The sequence below is a fragment of the Orbicella faveolata genome, unplaced genomic scaffold, assembly GCF_042242905.1.
Source record: "Orbicella faveolata isolate gen_17 unplaced genomic scaffold, um_ofav_v1 contig_34, whole genome shotgun sequence".
NCBI lineage: Eukaryota > Metazoa > Cnidaria > Anthozoa > Scleractinia > Merulinidae > Orbicella > Orbicella faveolata.
Genome location: NW_028301563.1, coordinates 27,721,441 through 27,743,808, shown reverse-complemented (window position 1 = coordinate 27,743,808; position 22,368 = coordinate 27,721,441). Strand labels below are relative to the sequence as shown.

The 22,368-nt window shown below is 40.1% G+C and overlaps 2 protein-coding genes and 1 long non-coding RNA gene across 4 annotated transcripts in view; all 3 read left to right on the top strand.

Moving 5' to 3' along the window:
* The window catches only part of LOC110055381 (protein argonaute-2-like), a 61,085-nt gene extending 41,864 nt beyond the window's left edge, over positions 1–19,221 (top strand). The window contains exons 4-12 of the mRNA XM_089270650.1: positions 6,387–6,443; positions 8,388–8,658; positions 9,449–9,586; positions 11,712–11,886; positions 12,773–12,947; positions 14,073–14,426; positions 14,783–15,574; positions 16,539–16,738; positions 16,838–19,221. Of these exons, the coding sequence (XP_089126776.1) occupies positions 6,387–6,443; positions 8,388–8,658; positions 9,449–9,586; positions 11,712–11,886; positions 12,773–12,947; positions 14,073–14,426; positions 14,783–15,574; positions 16,539–16,738; positions 16,838–16,922 (2,247 nt within the window). The 3' untranslated portion in view covers positions 16,923–19,221. The remainder of the gene's footprint in view (positions 1–6,386; positions 6,444–8,387; positions 8,659–9,448; positions 9,587–11,711; positions 11,887–12,772; positions 12,948–14,072; positions 14,427–14,782; positions 15,575–16,538; positions 16,739–16,837) is intronic.
* LOC149105582 (uncharacterized) lies at positions 688–1,234 on the top strand. The gene is made up of 2 exons (XR_016201167.1): positions 688–894; positions 1,151–1,234. It is a non-coding gene; the product is annotated as an uncharacterized LOC149105582 (long non-coding RNA).
* Positions 19,222–21,379: 2,158 nt separating the features above from the next.
* LOC110055455 (protein argonaute-2-like) overlaps positions 21,380–22,368 on the top strand; it is a 29,669-nt gene continuing 28,680 nt past the window's right edge. For both annotated transcript variants that reach the window (XM_089270647.1, XM_089270646.1), the window contains exon 1: positions 21,380–22,092. In XM_089270647.1, coding sequence (XP_089126773.1) covers positions 22,074–22,092 — 19 coding nt within the window. In that variant the 5' untranslated portion in view covers positions 21,380–22,073. The remainder of the gene's footprint in view (positions 22,093–22,368) is intronic.

The window sequence follows — 22,368 nt, the reverse complement described above, 5'->3', positions numbered from 1 at the left end:
ATTAAGCGGTAATAACTTAAGCTTGATTAGTCGAACCTTATAACATAGGTTACTATTCCTTAATATAAAACGAGTAGCTCTCCTTTGTATGTTCTCTACAAGTAATAAATTGCTGATAATTGACTGAGGGGCCCATATCTGAGAACAAAAACAAAAATGAGCGCGCACTAATGAGCAGTAAAGACGCAAAAGCGCTGTACTACCAACAATACCTGCGTAGTTTCTTTTGAGAAAACCAAGCATCCTATTAGCTTTAGCTACAATCATAACTATGTGATCCTTCCAAGAGGTGTCATTTGCAATCACAATACCTAAATCTTTTTCAGATATGACAACCTCCGCATTAATACCATTTAAACTATAGCTACGAGGTGGACTACGGCGTTTCCTAGAAATGCGCAGGTTACTGCACTTAGTAGGCTGAAAAAACAACTCATTTCGCAACGCCCAATTTGAAAGCGCGTTTAAATCCTGCTGCAGTTGCAAGTAATCAGAATGATGATTAGTAACCTTGTAACATTTTGAGTCATCTGCAAGCATAGCCAGCGTCGCACTGGTAACTACATTAGGCATGTCATTAACAAATAATTGACTTTGGCCTACAGGTTCATTTTCATGCAAATCAAACTCAGTTTGCTTGAAGACTCGTTTTGAAATTGAGACACAAAGAAATGTTCACCCATGAGCTGGCTCACACGAGCCTTTGATTCGTTTGTACCTTGTCCTCGTGCCAGAGCCCCGACGATTTTAAAAAGAGGGACAGACGGGCCTGGGGAGCCCTGGGGATGGATCGGACAAAGATGGCGGACGGAAGTACGGCCATGCACGACTTGACGACGGAAAACCATTTATAGAGTCTCATAAGCCAGAACACCTTTCTTTACCCTTGCACAGGTGTGTACATCAAGACGTATGTTAAATTATTTTTCCACAGGAAGAGGAAATTTCCCTCTAAAAGAGTATAATAAGCGGAAACAGGGACATTTGTTTTCCTAGGATCCGAGAAATGGTTATTCATTGTTGATTGGTTGTCATTCCCCATTACATCATGGTTATTTCCCTAGAAGAAAAAGCTTAACGAAGCATTTATTCTTTTTCGCAATTGTTCGTGTGTACAGTTTATGTTGAAGATCAAAAATGTCTTCCCCAGGACCAGGGAAGGGGAAAAAGAAGCGAAAAAATAAGGGACGAGGCGGTGCTGGCAGAGGACGTGGCAGAGGACGTGGCAGAGGACGTGGCAGAGGACAAGATTTACCCACTCCTGGAAGACACGAAAGGGCAGGAAAGCCTGTCGATGATGACGAAGTTGAAGTTGATAGCGAAGAGAAGCCTGCTACGGGAGCAAGGTCAGATCATGAGCCTTCAAGTTCTACAGCAGCTGAATATGACGAACTGTCAGAGACAGGACGAGAGAGACCGAGAGAGAACGAGACTACAGCTAATGAGAAAGTACATGTAGGGGAAGGCGGCAAGACGCCCTCTAGTTCTACAGCAGTCCTTCAGCCACAAGAGAAATCAAAACGAAAACAACAACAAGTTCCTGGTGCGAGCAAGTCATCTACGTCATCTCCTTCCTCTGGTACCAAGGTTAAGGGTAAGCTTTACTGAAATGAAGATGAATCTGTTCACAATGGGTTTAAATTTGTAGTTTGTAGAATGATGAGCATATTTGCATTCTTCTGGCAGTAAGATATCATACACGCCTCTTGAACCAAGTGAGGATTTCTTGGTTTGACATCATGGGTGGAAACTTGATTCCGATTACATTGGGCTTTCAGTCTATTCTCAAACCAGGCAGGGCTGAAACTTTCAGCCTGGACTGAAGCTAGGCCTGGGCTGAAATCTTCTCCATGTAATTCCCAACTTTATTTCAAGAGGATTTGTTTCAGAAGCTGGGCTGATTAATCGCAGCTCAAAAGTTGTAAATAGTATTAAGTTAAACGCAGTGCCAAATTAAAAATGATGTTTATAGCAGACATTTTGGGCCTAGCCCTTAGGTTGAGTTTTGTTAATCGCAGCCCCCACCTAACCTGTTGTAATTTCAGCCAGGCCGATATTTGTCATGTAATCACCCCCTTAGGCATGGGTTCCATGTTTGGAGGTCAAAAACGTATGTTTCACAGCTACTCATAGCCTTCTACACAAAAGCTCTTTAGGGTTGTCAAGCAGTCTTCCTCCCCAATAAACGTCTGCTGAAACAGACAGCACGTTTCTTTCCCCTTTTTTGTAAAGATCAGCTGGAGATCACTCTGAAATTACTTTAGAGCCAATTTGCACTGGGTAATGGTGTAATAAAAAGCCAGTCATAAATGAACAGGCTCCTTTGGTGCGATATACTGTAACTACTACCTGTACTGTTACTTTTTGGAATTCTGAGGGCAAGGAGGCTCTTTCAACTAGAAATCCAACGGCCTGGGGGTGCTTATGATTAGAATTCTGAGTACATGAGGGGGTTGCTAGAGGAGACAGACAAGAGTGTGAAAGCACAAACGAACTGAGAACACTGCTAACTACTGCGGAAAGTAAGAAACAAGACAAACATTGATCAATCACGTATATGTTCACGTTCATTAACAGAAGAAAAGCAATAAAATGTGGGTTGCACATTGGGCTCCAGATGCCCTAAAGTTGATGGATCTCTTGTTAACCGTGTGGCCATGGGCCAAGCGCGGTTCATGTTCTACCCGTGGTTTATTGTTGTTATTATTTTTTTTTTTGTCGGTGACCAGACCCAAACTCCCTCTTGGCCAAATTTTGAGTCACGCAATGTGTGATGTTTATTCGCCAAAAGCTGGTAGGGTATGGATATTTTCTGGAATCACCCATTCAATGGTAAATTATGCTTTTAGGTATAAGTATGTCTAAAATGTGCAATTTTTCAAATCCAGTCCAAGTTCACAGATTTACAAAGTAACACTTTTTATCTTTTTCTTCACAAAATACCAATAGTTTCACAAATTTAAACATAATATTTTAAGTGTCTCAGACACTCTTTGAAAGGCCACGCTCTATAGTATTTTGGTGTCATCTAAAGTTTTAAGAAGACTTCCTGCAGACCTAACCAAACAAATGTCTTCTATGAGCAAGTCCATCTCTTTCTTCATGAAATACATTGTACTCTCTAACAGCTTCTTGCTGATAAGGATTTAAATCAATAAGTAATTTAAAAAAAATAAATTTAATGTTCAAGCCCATTGAAAGACCATGCTTGTATCCGTTGAAGTCTTTTGCAAAATTTATCTGGGTGCAAAGTGCCTTGCCTTGATCGGGAAGTGTGCTGTGATTGGGCCACATGCATAGCCTGGTGTTTCAGCAGACATTTATTTATTTATTTACTCCAATTCAATTGCACAGATGATCAAAACAAAAACAAAAACAAAAAAATAAATATGTTTACAAGTATAAAAAGGAGACATCTGAGTAATTAGGCCAGTTTATACAGAATTCTAGATTCCTTATTTTAAATGAACTGCATGAGATAAAATACAACATACATAGAAAACTAACATAGATAAATTGCAACAACAATAAGTGATCAGAAAACTATAATTACATTCAAGGGTGAGGAAGACTGTGTCTGTGTAGGAGGCTAGGCTACTCACGCCTATGGATCAAGTTTTTCATACCTATCTGTAATTTTTGGTCTGCTACATCCTGACAAGTAAAGATTGCTTGCAAAAAAGAAAAGATATTTGGATGTTGTACATTATCTCTCTAAGTTTCATTATATAATTCCTTAAACATGTATTCCTTAAGTTAAGGAAGGTAGTGTGAAAAAAAGCTCTGTTTGAATATGGTGTAACTTGATATGTTACTGAGATTTTACAAGGAAGAATTATGTACGTTGTACAAGAATATGCATCTGACCACCATTTTTACTAAATAAAACATAACAGGAATTGTGAAAGAATGAATGATGCATATACAGCCATAACACTACTGGAAAAATGACCTGAAAAAATTTCAGGCTCTGTATGGGATTTGAACCCACGACCCTTGTGTTACCAGTGCAATGCTCTACCAACTGAACTATCAAAGCCACATTAGAGTGGTCGTGTGTAGGTTTGGCGCTATATGTTCAGTGGACGTAATACTCAGCTCAAGTATATGAATTCCATGGTAATAGATGTCCAAAAAAATTTTTTTCAGGTCATTTCTCCAGTAGTGTTATGGCTGCATTCGCATCATTCATTCTTTCATTATTTAATTGCTACTGTTGGACATCTATTACCATGGATAACAGGAATTGTACACTGGAATGCAACAGGATGTACACTCTTTGAATATATCTATCAATCAATTTTAATCCTCTACAGAACCTCAAAGTGTGGCAGCCTCCAACACCTCTGCCTCTACTCCAGTGCCTTCCACTCTGACTGCTGCTGCTGCTGCTGAGACAGCTGGTGTATCAGCTGCTACTTCTTCTGTTAAGACAGCTGGTGTCTCAAAAACCACAGCTGATGATAAACAAGATGTAGAACAATTAACAAAGCTTGCTTCCAGCTTGGCTACAAAAGGTAAATTTTGATTCTGAAGATTGACCGTCAGCATTTGTAAAAGTTGTGAGTTGTAATTTTTTTTTTTTTTCACAGATTACAGCTAACATGTACATGGTAGCCTTGGAAAGACAATCAAAGGGATGAAGCTGTTTATATAGTACATGTGCACTTTGTTATTACCCGTAGCCAATGTTAACACACACAAAACTTTGTACTGTATATGCACCTGACCGAGTTTGTTGTACACTGGCACTAAACAGCATTAAGCCTGCAGTGTCTGTGTGTATCTCAAAGTGATACTGAAGTCGAGGAGTGTTTTAGTGGGCTTTCTTGCAATGTTCTGACTGCATTAATATTATTGACAGCCTATCTGTTACCAATGGTTGCAAGTCAGATTAATTTAAATTACTTCAAGACCATGGTACTTTAAAAAAAAAAATACCAGATCTGATTTGCAGTTTTGGAACATGAAAGTACTTTATCTCAAGTTATTTTTAATTAATTTGTTAATTAATGTATAAAGTTGTTTCCTCTCCAATACATAGCTCGTCAAACACAAGGAAATGGTGGACCACATCCCCCTAAAAGACCAGGCTATGGTACTGTAGGCCGTCCTATAAGGTTAAGGGCAAACTTCTTCCGCCTCAATATTTCATCACAACTATCAGATCTCTACCACTATGATGTGGAGATTACCCCAAACAAGTGTCCCTGATCAGTGAAAAGAGATGTTGTGAATGAAATCATAAGGAGGTACAAAGATACAACATTCCAAGGTCACCACCCTGCTTTTGATGGGGAGAGGAATTTGTATAGCAGAATCAAACTTCCTCCGGTGAGTTTATTAAGCTGAATAGTCTTACTGCTGTGTAAAACTCCTGAACTGTAAGGGACCTGGAGATATTGCATTTACATGATTGTGTATATTAGAGAGACAAATCCTATTACATTTAAGAACTAACTCCTATGAAGAGTCATCATTCATAAAGTAGTACCTTCCATGATGAGGCAACTCAGTTCCCAGGAGGGAGGATTTCTCATAAAAGGGCACCTGCCATAAAGGGACACACTCCATTAAGGCATCCCCAATAAAGGTGCATCTCTCATGAATTCTCATAAAAGGGTACCTCCCATAGAGGGGCACCTCCTGTAAAGGGGTACCTTCCATTATGGGGTACTTTCCATAAAGGGGGACCACCCATAAGGGGGACGTCCCTGAAAGGAGCACCTTCCTTAAAGAAGCACGTCCCATAAAGGGGACCCATAAAGGGGCATCAGCCATAAGGGGGCACCTCCCATAAAGGGGCACCTCCCATAGAGGAGCAACTCCAATAAAGGGGTACCTCCCATCACTGCACTTCCCATTGAGGGGAACTTCCCATAAATAGGCACCTCCCATAAAAGGCACCACGCATTAACAGGCACTTCCCATAACTTATAGGGGAACCTTCTATAACGGGGCACCCTCCATTTACTTTTAAGGGGCACTAATCTCATAAAGAGATATTTCTGGGTAAAAGGTCACCTTCCATAAAGGGAGACCCCAATAAAAGGTTACTTCCCATAACATTGCATGTCAGATAAAGGAGCACCCTACAGAAAGAGGTACTTTGTGTACTGGAGCACCTTTGCTAACATGTACCCCGCATTATCAAGGGTTGTATGCCCTGCCCTGCCCCCACCCCCATAGATATCACTAGTTAAATGAAAACCTTCTGCAAGAAGGCTGCATCACTTTGCAAGGAAAGCTTGTCCTGAGCACATGTACTTGACTAATAGGACTATGTTTTATAATTGAAAAATAAATTGTAGCACTATTATGTTTACCAGAAGATTTGTATTCAATGCTTGATAACTGAAGGTTGATTTCTTTTGACTGTTGAATAGGCTGAACTTAGTGTCAAGTTGGCTGGTGAGGATGGAGGAAAAGACAGGGAATTTAAGGTCACTAACTTATTCTAAATAGTATGTATACCCATACGAAACATATTATACCTGCACCAAGCACTGCTTGTACATGTAAGTGTCTAAGACACTTGCAAGCGCTGCTATTACTGCTGTATAAATGTTAATGAATGCTTTATATATACATACATACATACATATATGTATATTTAACAAATAGATTCCATGTTGCCGTGCGTCTGTTCAGTAATAGATCACAGATGACGTCAAAATGTGGTAAGAACAAAAAAGTGGCAGACGAGGCGATAGCCGAGTGTGTCACTGATGTTCTTACCACATTTTGACGTCTTCTGTGATCTATTACTGAACAGACGCACGGCAACATGGAATCTATTTGTTTTATATAATAACGAAACAAACTACTACCGATAAAGCTTTTTTTAATTTCAAAATCTTTCAACATAACTCGAAAGCCGGCCTTTGCCCACTTTGGCGAACACGAAAAAAGCCATTTGACGTAATATATTGTCTATACAAATTGAAGCAATCTCATTGGTTGCTATGCGTAGCAAAGAATTGTGATTGGTCCGGGAAAATCACGCCACTGTCAAACTTGACTCAGGCGTCGCTTCTCGTGGAATGAAAACTTACAGCGAAAGCAGAATTGAACTGCGAAATCTACAAATCTCAAAGAAAATGCTGGATAAGTCAAGTCACTTTTTGTCATCAGAGCAGCCCTGTGAGCCGAAAAGCTTGGATGTTGCCTCGAATATTGCAGGAGTTGAAAAACTACGCTCGGAAAACTTGCGGCTGAGGTCAACCTGGAGGCCATTCGATTCGAGTTTTGAATGAAAGGAGCGTTAGTGATGGTGGAAATTTGTGTCCTCTGTGGTTGGTGATTCTCAAATCAGTTTGAAATAGTGTCGGAGAACCTTTTAGCTGCGATACAGTTGGCCATGAGCTGTAGTGAGCTATACTTTGCTCGCTGCTGTGCCCTGAAACGGACTGGAACACTCGCATCGGAAAGCAAGGTTATGTGTTTATTTTAACTGATTTTAAGAAGTGGTTTTGATGTTTCAGTCCAGACAATCACTGTGTCAACAATTATTTTGAGACTGAGAAAAGTTCAATGTTTTAAATAAATTAATCTCATAAACATTTTGTTTATTGGGTTTGTTAAATTCGAGACAGCAATGGTTCTCGGCTTACCAAGACTAATTTTGTGTTTGGTTTAGTCTCGCTTGACTGCGGACTGAGACTGCTCGAGTATTTTTTCTGAGTCATTGTCTAAAACAGAAACGGCTTTATCTTTCTTCTTCCTGCTAGACTATGCTTCTGGTACCTGTTCAATGCCTGGACAAGACTTCCTTGTACCTTATCTTTTGCCCAGTCATGTAAAATATTATCTAAATTCTTAAAACTTTCCGCCATTTTAAAACACAGAGGGAAAAACTTTGAAATGATGACGTCAATCGTGCGTCTGTCCTCTAATAGATCATAGGCGAGAACCAATCAAAATGCGAGAATAACTTGGGTTATTATATAAATATATATATATATAGTTTTTACAGAAAAGTTGTAGGGAGGCAAATGTATTCAGTAAGGCATTTTTAGGCAGTAATTTCCCAAAGGAATGGGTGGATGACAACTGCTCATAATTATGCAGGGGCTGTTTCACCAAATCTATAGCTTGTTTGCATGTTTTATATTAAATAATGATGTACAACATCATTTAAGAGTGTACATATTTAAGAACCCTTAGCTTGTACCCTTGGAATTTTCAGCAATCGCTCTTGTGGTGCATGGATATTTTCTGAAAATGCTCAATCTGAACTTCTGGTTTTGCAGAGGGCTGACTCAGAGTGAGACTCTTAGCATGGGAAATCCAGTGCAATAGTACTAAATCAACTAGGAATCTATGCAAGTTGGTAGGTCCTTTACACAAAAGAAGGTTTCTAATGTTCTTCTTTAATGTTTCTATAGGTTAAAATCCAGTTTGAAGCATCAGTTAGTATCCTTGAATTAAATATTTTCTTGAGTGGTGAACAAAATGGAAAAGTGCCTCAAGATGTAGTTCAGGCATTAAATGGCATCACACGGACGATTCCATCCTTTTATTACACACCTGTGGGGCGGTCATTCTTCCCATTTGATGCCCAAGGGAGACCCCTGGGTGAGGGGTGTGAGGTGCGGTTTGGTTACAGACCAAGCGTTAGACATTCTGAATGGAAGGCTCCACTGGTGAACATTGACGGTAAGCAATATCAATGATGATTTTAACAAGAGCAGGTACGTTGCTGGCCAGGCTGTCCTAATGAAGGGCCAGGCTGGGGACCAGTCCGATTTTTCGTCAGCCACTTTACTTGATGGTTAACTTAACTCTAGAGACTAAGCAAAAACATATAGAGCATCTCTACCACAGTGATACTCTTGTCTAATACACACCACAGTGGAACTATTTGTTCTTTGAAATTTTTGAGTATCACTATTTCAGCCACATATCACAGCAAGTGCATGTCTACATACAAATTAAAGACTATTGCATTGACAATTGAGGGGTCAATTACTGTTTTCAACAAAACATTTGGAGGGTATATAGAATCCTACTATCCTACCCTTATGTCCTTTTAAAATACATGACTGTTTAAAATGTGTTTTCAACTAGGAAACCTCTCTAAATGTAGTGAATTTCGATTTAACACCGTTAAATTCAAAAATTAGTGCCAGCCCTGAAGATTGATTCAAGATAATGTTCAAGGAAATGCTTCTGCAGAAACTTTTACCATACCCACATTTTGCATGATTATATCAACTCAATAACATCTGCACCTGTATGAATTTTTACAGTGTGACATTGAATACTTGTGTAGATCACTCTTCGACAAGTTGGAAAAAAAAGATATGTTTGCATTTTTGTTAGACAGTATAATTTGATTATTAATTGCTATATCTGCCCAGAAGACATAAAGTTAACTTACGTCTGCAATTACACTTTGAACATCAAATATTGAATAGCCATCATTTTCTTGGTTATTTCGTTGCAGTCTCTGCAAAAGGTTTTTACAAGGAACAAGACGTCATAGACTTCGTAAGTGAAAATCTTGGACGGGATGTAACGCCTCAAAGTCTGGAAGACCGTAATTTTCGCCTTGATAAGCATAGACTTGAGAAGGCTATACGTGGTAAGAGTGCATAAGATCTTAGTTGCACGGTATAACGTGAATTGAAATCATAATAAATGCAAAATTGGTCATAGACATGAGCATGTAATTACACAGTATTTGCATAAATCATTTGCTAATGTTTTGCATACTTTCTTTTGTGTGTTTACAGGGCCCTAGTCAGCGGCACCTTTGTTTTTGTTTACATGTGAGAGTTTGGTGAAACTGCTAAAGAGATTTGAACATATTTTCAGGAACACAACTTACAGTGAAGCAATAAGATTTCGCTTCACCATGCAATTTCAATAATTTCAATGGCATCGAAAATGGCAGAGGCTGACTAGGGTCCTTTAATAGTTACTTCGTGAATTTTGTAATGTTTTTTTTTTTTTTTTTTTTTTTACATTTACCCGAGGAGCCCGTTTGTTTAAAAAGATGGATAATGCTATCTGCTGGGTAAATCACTATCCATCGTAATTTGTTTGTCAGCAGTAATCCACGTGATACGTAATAGCGATTTTCCTGGCGGATTGCATTATCCATTCTTTGAACAACTTGGGTCGGTGGCCGTGTAAACTTGCCATTATACAGCGTGGCCGAGTGGTCAGCGTGTCGGACTTGCAATACAGCGGTCCTGGGTTCGAGTCCCACTCCGAGCACTACCTGGATTTGTTTCTCAGTAGTCCCGAGTTCAAATCGTCAGCCACGCTTGTAAGTAGCCAACCGGTTTGCCTCCGGGCAGTTAGGACTCTTAACAATGTTACGTTTCAGTTGTTTGCTCGGCCCCATTAGCACTTGTGCTATAACACTGCCAAGGGTAAATAAAGGTTATACATTACACTGAACAAAAAAGTGACAGCAGACAGAAACAGAGTCTGCTGAACAGGACCAACTCTAGACGAAAAGAGTTAATACTCAGATTATATATCTTGATCGATAACGATTTTTTAAAACATAAGCAAGCGGATATTAAGTTCCTACTTGTCTTTCAGAACAATTTCACGTGCTCACTAAAGTCTCGAACAAATTTGATTGCCTAATTAAGGAGATTTTTTTTTATAAGAAAGCTTGAACCATCTCTAAACGTGCAAACGGACTCGATTCACACAAAGGTATTCACTTGATGAACTTGTGATCCTTTGTTATTCATTATGTTAATTTGTAGAGACTGTAAAAGTATAGATATCAAATCTTCGCATTAATTTATTGTGGGCGTATGCATTATAAATGCATAAGGCCCGCTAAGTCAGGACAAATCTTGTGGATATGTATACAGGATGACACGCAACAGACCTCCGAGAGCATATTTTGCCTTAGGGGTAGACTGGGTCTACCTTTCGAGTGATGCTTCAAGTGATCCTTCGCCGGGTCCTTCGATGGAGGCCATTGTTAGCGTTTTGCAACCTTTGTTTGGCGTATCGTTTCATATCGTGTTGTCTGCGCCCTTATTTTTACTTTTTTCCCTTCATTTAACACAAGCGCGAATCGGAAAGGCAAACGCTGCCTTTCGGTAAATGTTCAAGGAAAAAAAATGAGTAAACAAGAACAGAAAATAAGTATAAAAATAAAAGAAAAATTGCCTGTCTCTCTAGGATTTGAACTCACAGCCTCCAGGTCTCCGGGCAGATAACTTCTCTACTGCGCCACATCGACAACTAGTGATTATATCGGTTTGTGGGGAAGCGCTGGGTAGTTAGAACGGCAGGCTCAGCCTCAAGTACGTTCCTAGCACGAACCGACAAGTCGTGCGAAAGTATCACCAAATCACATTTATTATCGTACTTTTGTCTTTCTTGAACTTGTCCACTCGTAAGACTAGAATACGCCAACCCGATAGAATAACTCTAAACACAAGCTCACAAGTACGTATTGCGGACCGTTTATTCACTTTGCCTTGAGAATGGTGTCACGATGACGCCGAAACGTCGGCTATTAACTTTAACATTCGCTTGCTTAGATTATACAAAATGATGAATATACACCATGTGCATGCTTGGGTTGCAGGACTTTCTAAAACTTTAGAAAGTTCCTCTGAGACATATTTCAATTTGGAGTAAGAAGACATGAGGTTTTTAAAGGAGCATTGACCATTGTTTAGGGTCTGGGTATGAATAATTGCACTAATACTTAAGCTTTTGTCCTTAAGGAATCCGAATACAAACTACTCATGCAGCCTCTATTAAGAGAAAGTACACCGTGTGGGGAGTATCAAGTTTTTCTGCAGAAAAGCTACAGTTTGAAGTTGAGGATGGAGTAACTGGTCGCAAAAGCAAAACAACTGTTGCAGAGCATTTTAAGAATACATGCGGGTTGCAGTTAAGGTATTGCACAGTTACTTTTCTAATTAGTGAACTGCGATATAGTAAGTTACGAGTTGTAGCGGGAGATCAAATTATTTTTAATTACACCAGTTTATTGTAAACAAACAGATGAGGTAGAATCGAATTTCAAATTACAACATAAGCGATAAACTTGATCGTGTATACGCGGCTTATATGACGATCTAAGTACTTGAATTCGAACAATTGAACAATTTTAAAGGAACCTAAATTGCATGGAATTCGACTAATGTCAGTAACAAGTTTCGCGTGCACGCGACACTTGCTTTAAAGAAGTATATTTGACTTTGCTGTTTCTGTTAGTTAGTATGCTAGTAGTTCGCGAAGTTCGTGAAGAAAGTTCGTGCGTTCAGAAAATTTCAAAACGAAACGTAGGGGCGCGGTGCGCAGAAACGTATGTTAAGTCTTAGAATACGTCGCTGTGAAACTCTAAAGCAAAAGGTCAGGGATTCAAACGTGCTTACACGTTGCGATCGCTACAGAAAACGTTGAGCGACCCCAATTACGACTACCTGTCTCCATATGATCGCCACGATGACTTGGATCAAACAACAACGCACTGTATTGTGTTATATTTTTCTTGTAAAAGATTGCCACAATTTTTATACGATCACAACCATTGCTATGATAGTTGAGGTGGAACTGAGGTCCATTACAGCGATCGACTTGTGACAACGATCTCTACAATCGCTCAAAAGCTGTTCACATAACATCGCAACGATCACTGAACTTTTTTTCAGCGATTATATGGAAACCAGCCTTTACGTATAGTGTTTATAGTGTATATATCTTGTACATCTGTTTGGAGAGAGAAAAGAAGTATCTAAAAACAGATAAAATGCATCAAACCGTACTATCTCAATTTCAGATATCCTCACCTACCCTGCCTACAAGTTGGCCAAAAAAGGGACCAGTACCTGCCATTAGAAGTGTGTATCATCATTCCTTGTCAAAAAAGACATTTATCAGAGCAACAGACAGCAAATATGATCAGAAGTACTGCTCGCACTGCACCTGAACGACAGCGGGGCATTCAGTATTGGGTATGTTTGATAATTCAATTCACTCGGGCCTCTTCTCGCAGTTCTCTTCAGGGAAAGCATAACTACCATATCTGTTCACAAAAAGTCTTGTAAGTTGTAAATTAACTGGCTGGCACTTGCCCGTTTACACCAGCAAATGTTTGTTCCATGTTTGTGGACACAACAAAATTTAAATTGCAGTGACAATAGCCGACAAAATATTTGAAGGATAGTTTAGTACTGACAATACATGTATGTAGGCTTTTAAACAAGTAGATATGTGAAAAATCATACATTCGAGCCACAGTTTTTTGCTAAACTCAAAAATATACAAAGTTAGTTTTCTTTGGATTTTACATGTGATGTGTATCTGTCCTCGCAGATGAAATAACGGGTAATAATAGGGAACTACAGTAAAATCCCACATGGAAACCTTGGGCTTATACGTGTATAACTTCATAAGGGGTTTTTGGTGGACTTATGAACGGGGGGGGGGGGAGCTTATATCCGGGGGGCATATAAGCGGAATAAAAAAATGTTTCGGAACGACGAGATAAAACGTATCTGAGAAACGAATTAAAGCTAACATACCATTACATTTAAAGCTATTACCCTATTATTCCCCTATTAGCCTATAACTTTCGGTTAAAAAATTTTGATGTTTGTAAAGGAACGCACTTATACATTAGATGGGCTTATATCCGGGAGGGCTTATATCCAGAATAATATCTTTGTTAGCAAATAGAAGGGCTTATATCCCTGGGGTGGGCGCTTATGTCCGGAAGGGGGCTTTTAACCGGGAAGCCTTTAACGTGGGATTTTACGGTATTTGTGTTCCTTTTTCTGTCGAATGGAAGTTACATGTATGGTGATATGGCTGCTATTTTGTGTAGTGTCCTTCAAATATTTTTTACACTATTCCTAAAGACTGAATCCTTCGGGACAAGAAGGGACATTGAAAGTGTCAGCCTTGAGCCTATACCTATAGTCATATTGCGCTAAAAAATCTTGCTACGTGCAGTCTTTTCTAAACATTTGGTTCCATTCAGTTGAGCCGGTAACTGAATGTGCAAACACAGGTACCTAGATACTAATACGACAATGAGTGATAGCATTCTTAAACGTCAGTTTTATCTCGTACTCTAGGCCCAAGAGATGATGAGAGCTAGTAGTAAGTACTTAAAGGAGGAGTTTAAGACTTCAGTCAGCACTGACATGGTCAAAGTGGATGGTCGAGTCCTTCCCGCACCTAGACTCAACCTCGGTCCTCAAGACCAGCCACTGGTTCCGCGGGATGGTGCGTGGGACATGCGAAACAAATCACTCCACGAGGGAGCTCGCATTCAAACCTGGGCTTTAGCTTGTTTTGCGCCTCCCCGCTGGTGTAATGACGGTCATCTGAGAAAGTTCTGTCAGCAAATGGCGTCTGTGTCCACTGGAGAGGGAATGAGAATGACAGAGGAGCCCACTGTTGTGAAATATGCGAGGGATAAAAATGACGTAAGAATTCTATTTTCTGAAAATGGTATAGTTTGTAAAAAAGGTTTCCTGTGGCTTTTGTCAAAGTCAATTCGACAAGACTGACAAAAAAAAACACTTCAAATAAACCAGCATCCTCATTTTAAACCTAGTGTTCAGAAAAAAGTTATATATAACCGAAACAAAAACAAAACAAAATCAAACCAAATCAAAGCGAAACCATTTTCAATGCCTGCCTTCAAAAAGGAAAACACTTAGGGAAGCTATCAAAAAAGGTCCTCCAGCATGGCGGACTGTACAGTTATAAGTGGCTTGTCAATGTATTGACAACCAACCAGTACTGAAAGATTAAAGTTTTTACTTGTTCATTTGATTAGGTGGAAAGACTGTTTTGCAAATGGGCAGCGGACCTTCCCGAACTACAGCTTATCATGGCTGTTCTGCCAGAGAAATCTAAAGATCTATACTCAGAGATAAAACGAGTTGGCGACAATGTGATTGGAATTACAACCCAGTGCGTTCAGTCAAAACTTGTACAACAAGCGAAACCTCAAGTCTGTGCCAATATCTCTTTGAAGATAAACTCCAAACTAGGTGGAATCAATCAGGTTATTGATCCGTCAAAGAAGTCACCCGTGTTTAGAGAACCTGTCATCATCTTTGGTGCTGATGTAACTCACCCTTCTCCTACTGAAAGTGGGATTCCATCTATCGCTGCTGTTGTCGCCAGTATGGATAAAGATGCAACCAAATACTGCGCACGGGTTCGAGCGCAGAGACACGAGAAGTCAGGAGGTGCTCAGGAAATTATTAAAGATCTGGCAGTCATGGTGAAAGAGCTTCTTATCGAGTTCTACAAAGCCAACAGGAAACTAAAGCCGTCCAAGATCATTTTCTACCGTGATGGAGTCAGCGAGGGTCAGTTTGACCAAGTTCTGGTTCATGAAGTGCGTGCTGTTCAGGAGGCCTGTATGATGCTGGAAAAGGAATATCGCCCAAAAATTACATTTGTTGTGGTTCAGAAGCGGCATCACACAAGACTTTTCTGTGAAGACAAACGAGATGCCTCAGGCAAAGCTCAGAATGTACCTCCAGGCACCACTGTGGACAGTGGTATCACACACCCATATGAGTTTGACTTTTATCTGTGCAGCCACTTTGGAATCCAGGTAATTTGATACTGTGCAACATTTGGGAAAGTTTTTTTGCTACTTTAACCCATTGAGAAACTCCAAGTTGCCTTACATTTTGTTGTGATGAACAAGTTACGTTTTTGTTTTAACAAAATTATTGTAAAATAGCATATTGCATTTAAACCCTGAAGTTAAACCAATCTCAGGGTACTGTACGTTCCTTTTGGAAGATTTGGATCAGTAGGATTTGTAATGCAAGATCACTAAAATCCAAGATCCCTAAAATGTAGTGTATCAAATGAACTGGTGAGTTGTTTCCTTTGATGCACCATGATCCGAGTTATCTTGGATCACAGGCTCTGATCTCGATCCAACCTCATTCCCAGGGTCTCTCACCTCACCGACCCCTGGAGTAAGAGAGGGCCGGGAGACCCTAGGAACAAGGTTGATCTCGATCATCCGAAAGGGAACCACTTTAAAACTTGTTTGTATGGACCCCTGGCGCTCTTTTATCTACCAATCAGTCATTACGTCTATCAGTCTGTCTGCTTGCCTACCTGCCTGCCTACCTGCTTGGCTGTCTGTTCGTCTGTCTGTCTGTCTGTCTCTCAGTCAGTCAGTCAGTCAGTCAGTCAGTCAGTCAGTCTGTCCGTCTGTCTGTCTATTTATCTGTCTCCTCTATACACACCCCACCTGCTTGTACATGTTTGTTTAGAAGCAGTCAATCAGGTCATTTCCTCCTTTCCTTGCCTTTGCTTATGAACTTATTTTCAGCTGACCATGCTGCTTAGTGGTAATATAAATGTTCTTATGTTTTTTTAACGTTTCAGATAATTCCCCTCTCCTCCCACAGCCCTTCTCCTCTTATCAGTTTTGTTAAACATCAGCTTATGTATTACGTAACTGTAATCTTTGATTTAGGCCAGATATTTACCTTGCCTCAGGCTTTGCAGGCTGTAAAATAACAATTTTACCATGAAGGTTACTGATTTTTCCTCAGGGAACAAGCCGACCTACACACTATCACGTTTTGTATGACGATAACGCCTTCACAGCAGACGGTCTTCAACAGCTCACTTATCAGCTGTGTCACGTATATGCACGGTGCACTCGCAGTGTCTCCATGCCAGCCCCTGCCTATTACGCACATTTGGTGGCATTCCGAGCTAGACACCATGTGACCAATGGTGGAAATGGAAGGTAGCTTTTTTTGTGGCAAGATTTTCGTCAAGTTTTCTACTCTCATGGCCTTGTTTGTTTGTTTGTTTTTTTTAATTGTTGTCGTGTTTAACTTTTTAGGGGCGGTGATACTGTAGATTTGGAGAAGTCTGCAAAAGCCATTCAAGTCAGCGACAGAATGAAAGGAGCGATGTATTTTACGTGAAGATTCAGCCGGATAATTCTGGGTAAATAAATGTAAGTTGAAATATCAGGAATAGAGAAAAGATGAAAACATGGAAAAATAGACAGGTAATAATGCATGATCATTATCGTCGTCGTCATCATCATCATCATCATCGTCGTCGTCGTCGTTGTCCGTTTCGCTACAAGGGAAATAGGACCTTAAAGTTAATAATACATGAAGATGGAACTGCTTCGATAAAGACATCAGTAGTGACTGTTTATATGAAGGCATTTCCCGATTTTCCTTCAGTTTACAGTGTAAAATAATAGAATTGTAAAATAATAAAAACCATGTAGAAACAAAAGACGAGACAATACTGCACCAAAATACAATGATTTGCAAGCAATGTTTAAACAACATGTTCTCATTTGTGTCCGGTACCCGAAGAAGGAGCCGGGATTTTTTGAAAGTGCTGTTGCGTTTTTGTCAGACTTATAGTAGGAAAACAAAGTGTTAGTCAGGTTGTAAGTACGAACGCCAGTTTACATAGTTCTAAGTCAGTAAACTATAAACTAAAAGAAGACTTAAAATTACTTTAGAGGTTTCTGGGTCACTGAATGCAAGGTAGCTTTGTGAACATCGTTTCTTCTGGGTACTGATGGCACAGTTGTTCGAGATACCGCTATTGCTAAGCTGGCATTAAACGGCAATTTCCTGTTGTGTAAACGGTAATGTATTTGCTAATTGACTGTAGCCAGTATGAACTCTGTAGTACAAATGCAAGAAGTCGCTACCGGAAAATTGTAAAACTATCACTAGTATTTAACATCGATCCTGATTAGAAAAACGGGGTTGATAATTTTTTAAGAAAAGTCGAATTAATGTTCACCGAAAATCTTATAATTGTTGCTTGTGTACTGACTCGTAAGTAATGTTTATTTGTCAGGTTAGAAAACTGTAGCTGACCTAGCCATGGGCGCCTGGACCAAGTTTAGTTGCATTTTGCGTTTAGATAGAGCCTGGACACGAGTCAAGGTTACGTCTAAATCTGAACATTTTTTTATATTTTGTAAAAGCTTTTTAAAAAGATACAAATTCATAACGGATAAGAGTGCTCCAGGGTCATTCTAACAATAGCGATTCTACAAAATGTTGTAGTCCGTGATAGTGTTTGTTTTGTTTAGCAAATAAGTTAATTTGTAGATTCGAGTTTCTTCCAGGATAAACTGTTATAAAGAATTCAATTGTCTTTAGTATTTATAGTTAATTAAGGATACATTTAGATTATATGATTGCTGTTGAGAGTCAACAAGGAAATATATATTTTGCGTAGAAATATTGTTTCACTTCGTGAATGATTAGGTTGTTGAGAAATTTTAGGCATGGAATTTAGAATATGATGCACGAGAAGACCTTGGCTATTAATATTTACTAAAAACTACATCATTGGATGATGCAATTCGAGAGTTTTCTTTGGCTTAGCCATCATTGGTTATGAGCCATTATACCATGCTCTACAACTATGGTAAGCGTATGCTTGATTTTTTGGGGCGTTTTCATTTTTATGTTAGTTTAGTTTTGTATATTTGGGGGGCGTTTTTTAATAAAACGATTGTTCCACTTGCGCTTGTTGAGTATGAGATGATGATAGCAAACTCGGCGCAACGCGCGTCGTCGGCTATCTACCATCCCATGTCCAACGCGCGCTCGTGGAATAATTTTTAAGGTGGTCGAACACAGTTTTTGATACCTGTGTTTCATTCCCCTTTTTCTCTAAAACCCTTGATCCTTTGGTCACCAAATATGGCAACATGCAAGTTAATAACACAAGTTTTGGTTTTCTAAAAGTAAAGCCGACGTTTGTGTCGTTACCATGGCAACATTTAGGATTATAAACAGGCCTTTATAATCGGATTTGTTTATTTGCGGAAAATCTAGTCATTAGGACTTCTTCATCATTTACATGCAACAAGCTTGTAACAATGCTCACAAATTAACTCTACTTTAATTATGGTAGTTTAACACAGAGATTCTTAATTGTGTCTTGTTGAAGGGTAACTGGAATATCTAGAATTTCCTTTGCTAAATTTGAATGTTTTTCGATATATACTCCAGTTACTTATTTCGAAAAGTATTATGTGGCCAAATTTCGTGAAGTTCTAATGAGTTGGGTTTTTTCGGTGAGAAATAAAAATCTGAGAATTGTTTCTTTGCATCGTTACATTTTCTAAAAAACCTTTCCACTAGAAAACTAAACTATCAATACACTGTTCAATCGTGAAGAAAAATAGCTCTGATAGCGATGATATTGAACAAATAAAATGATTGCTGTATCGACGCCATGTTTTTTTTTGTGTGTGATCCTTGTGCGCGCTCTGAATCGCATTAGCAAGAGCACGCGCGAAATTTGTCTTCGGCCCCCTTCATTATGGTCAATTATTACATTAATCAAAATTCTCGAACGTGATTGGCTATCAGCAGCCCGATTTGAGCATTAATTGGACAGTGTTTACGCGTCATGCTTGTAATTGGACAATGTAATAGGACAGTGTACGCGTCATGCCTGTGTAATTGGATAGTACGCGTCATTTTGCTCGCGCTGTTGCGGTGCACTTTGTTGAGTAAACTGCTGTATTTTTCAGCATTCATAACGACGTTTAATCGTTCAGCCCTCAATAATAATAACAATAATAAAGTATTTATTTGAAACTGAAACTGAAAAACTGAAAGACTGATCAACGAAGTCCGGGAGGAAGACGCTGGTATAAACCGATGGTTTGTTCGTTTCTCGAATTTTGTCATAGTTTTGATTAATTGGTAACAGGGCTTCACGTCGTCCAATTCAGTCTGTAATCATACTCGTGATTAACAAATCGGACGACCGCGAAGCGGGAGTCCGATTTTGTTAAACACTCGTATGATTACAGACCGAATTGGACTCCACTCAATCCTATTACCATTATTAATCGAATCTCTAACGAAATTCTCGATCATGATTGGTTCTCCGTGCGCCTATTTGCCGCCTAATCGACGCGCGATCACGTGGGTGTCCAATTACAGGTATCCAATTTAAACTTTTTGTAATTGGATTCTCACGTGGTTTTCACGTCAATTAGTTTAAGTTTATGGCATCCATAAACTGATGTTGATGAGACCTGAGAGACAATATCTCAAAGACAGACACACGCATTCTGCATTGTAACACTTTATTTCAGAGACATGAACCTCTTGTCACGCTCATAGGTAAACCCAGTAACATGAGTAACATGCCACCAATTCCTGATCTCAAAGTCCATCAGGGATTCCCAGTTGAAAACAATCACTCCCTTTAGATATCACAACAAACCTTTCATTTCCTAAGTAAGGCCACTGTTATCTACATCTGTAAAAGACGGTGTATCAATGGTTCCAGTCATGTCTCTCACGTGTCCACCTCATGCCCCAGACCTCTAGTCAAGCACACGCTCCTCGTTATATGCAGTCCTCTTGTTTGTGCCAATCCTTCGCCCCTATTTTGTTTTTTCTGGAGACAGGTCCGGAGAAATTACCTATTCCAAGGTGGCTACCCCCGGTACCACCTGAGTGTACTCCCCCTAGGGGGGGCTCCCCTCCTGGTTCCCTCAGTTTCCCGTGACTGTGGCATGCCTCAACCCTGGAGGCAGGTCTCGGAACTTCTATTCCTGGGTGGCTACCCCCGGTACCACCCGATCTGTACTCCCCCAGGAGGAGCGTCTTCCTGGGCCCCTACTCCCCAGTCGTCCTTCCCTGCCACCCAAATTTTGCCCACAGCCAGTGTGTTATTTCCTAAATGTAGTATCGTTAGTGGCAGCTCAGACCAGCCCTCTAAAGAGGATCATGAACGCGCGCTTTAATGGCTTCCTTTGCAATGTTTCCTACAGTTTTCAACACTTGAAAAGCGCTACAGACGTTTTCGCTCAAAGAAAACTTCCCGAAAGACAGTTTTAATTCCAAAGTTTGTTATAGGTACGATTAATTAGTAATTGGACCTCGTGTCGTACAATTCAGAGAGTAATTCAAATCGGTCTCGCGCTTCGCGCTCGTCCGATTTTGAAATTACTTGTGCGACTACTCCCTGAATTGTGCTCCACTCGGTCCAGTTACTATTACTTATCGAGTGACCACCCCGGGATTTTATCTAATACGAAGAGAAGAAACAGCAAGAACCCAGCTATCGATCCCTGACTTTTGTTAGACGGACGGTCCACCACATAATGCATAACGAAACCCGTTGGCAAAATATTAGACAAGCTTGCAATCGTTTTTGAAGCGACGGCATTCAAGGCGGCTTTCTGTTCTCTTTTTAACTCTAAACTCTAAATCTCCAAACTTCAGTGAAGTGAATGTCAAGTCCGATCTGTCAACACCGAAGAATATATCCCTCTCTCCCCTCCCTCAGGATTAGAATGAATAGATATGCGGGCAAAAATTACGCATGCGTTACCGTATTGTCTGTGATTTACGGTCCGCTGACTACGCGATCAAAATCTGGGGACGAGAATGTTTTTTTGGGCAGAAAAATTGCGGAGCTCCTGTAGGGTCAGTGAGGAATCGAGAAAGGGAGCCAGAAGGAGGTCCAGACAGGGGTCCACCATTTCTCTACAACTGGATCGCAGAGAGGGCAAGAAAAAAGGTTGATTCCTGATCGGCTGCATGGCTAAAGATGGCAGGGACGAAAGTAAGAAGAAAAGCCTCCTTTACTTTTCTTCTCCTCCCCTCGCCCCTCCCCTTAGGAAGGCCTGCTACTCAGGTTGCTCTCGTTGCTGGGTCATGCATGCATTGGAGCGTCGATGAATTTGGATGTTTCGAATCAGTTGTGGTAAATAACAACCTAAGGTTTTAGAATTTAGACTCAGCCAGTGTTATAAGTGGTTTCACGGTGTTCGTAAGACTCATTGATCTGCCAGTTTGCAAGTGAATCTTTTGATTCCCTGCTTGATTCAAAGTCTGCGACCGTCCGCCGGAATCTAAGAGCTGGGAAATGCATATACCACTCAGTCCGCTATGTCGGCGACAGGGCGCAAGAAAGAGTAATTTTGTGTGCAATCTTTTACGCTGACATGCGAAGAAGGACAGCATTTGCTGAAAGATGGTTCAGAAAGAGTCTAGAAATGGCGTTCAATTTGTTTAAGTGACTTGAATGGAACTTCCGCCCCAGTCAGAGATATAGACATGGAAGAAATTTCACGTGGTAGGTATCATTATATAATGTTTGTTTGTTCGTGTGCTTTGGATTTGATAGCGGAGATCTACGTGGGAAGAGCGGAGTGATGAGTTAGGGTGAGGATTAAAGTACTACTTTAAGTAAGATTTCTGGTCACCAATGGGCCACGAAATTCTGGCTGTATTAACTGGGTGGCCGAATTAAAAAGGAACTTTAAATAGGAAAATGGTTGACTGGGCTTTTGTTTAGACCAGAATAAACTAGGCGTAGTCAATCGATAAATCGGAAAATTCAGTTGATTCA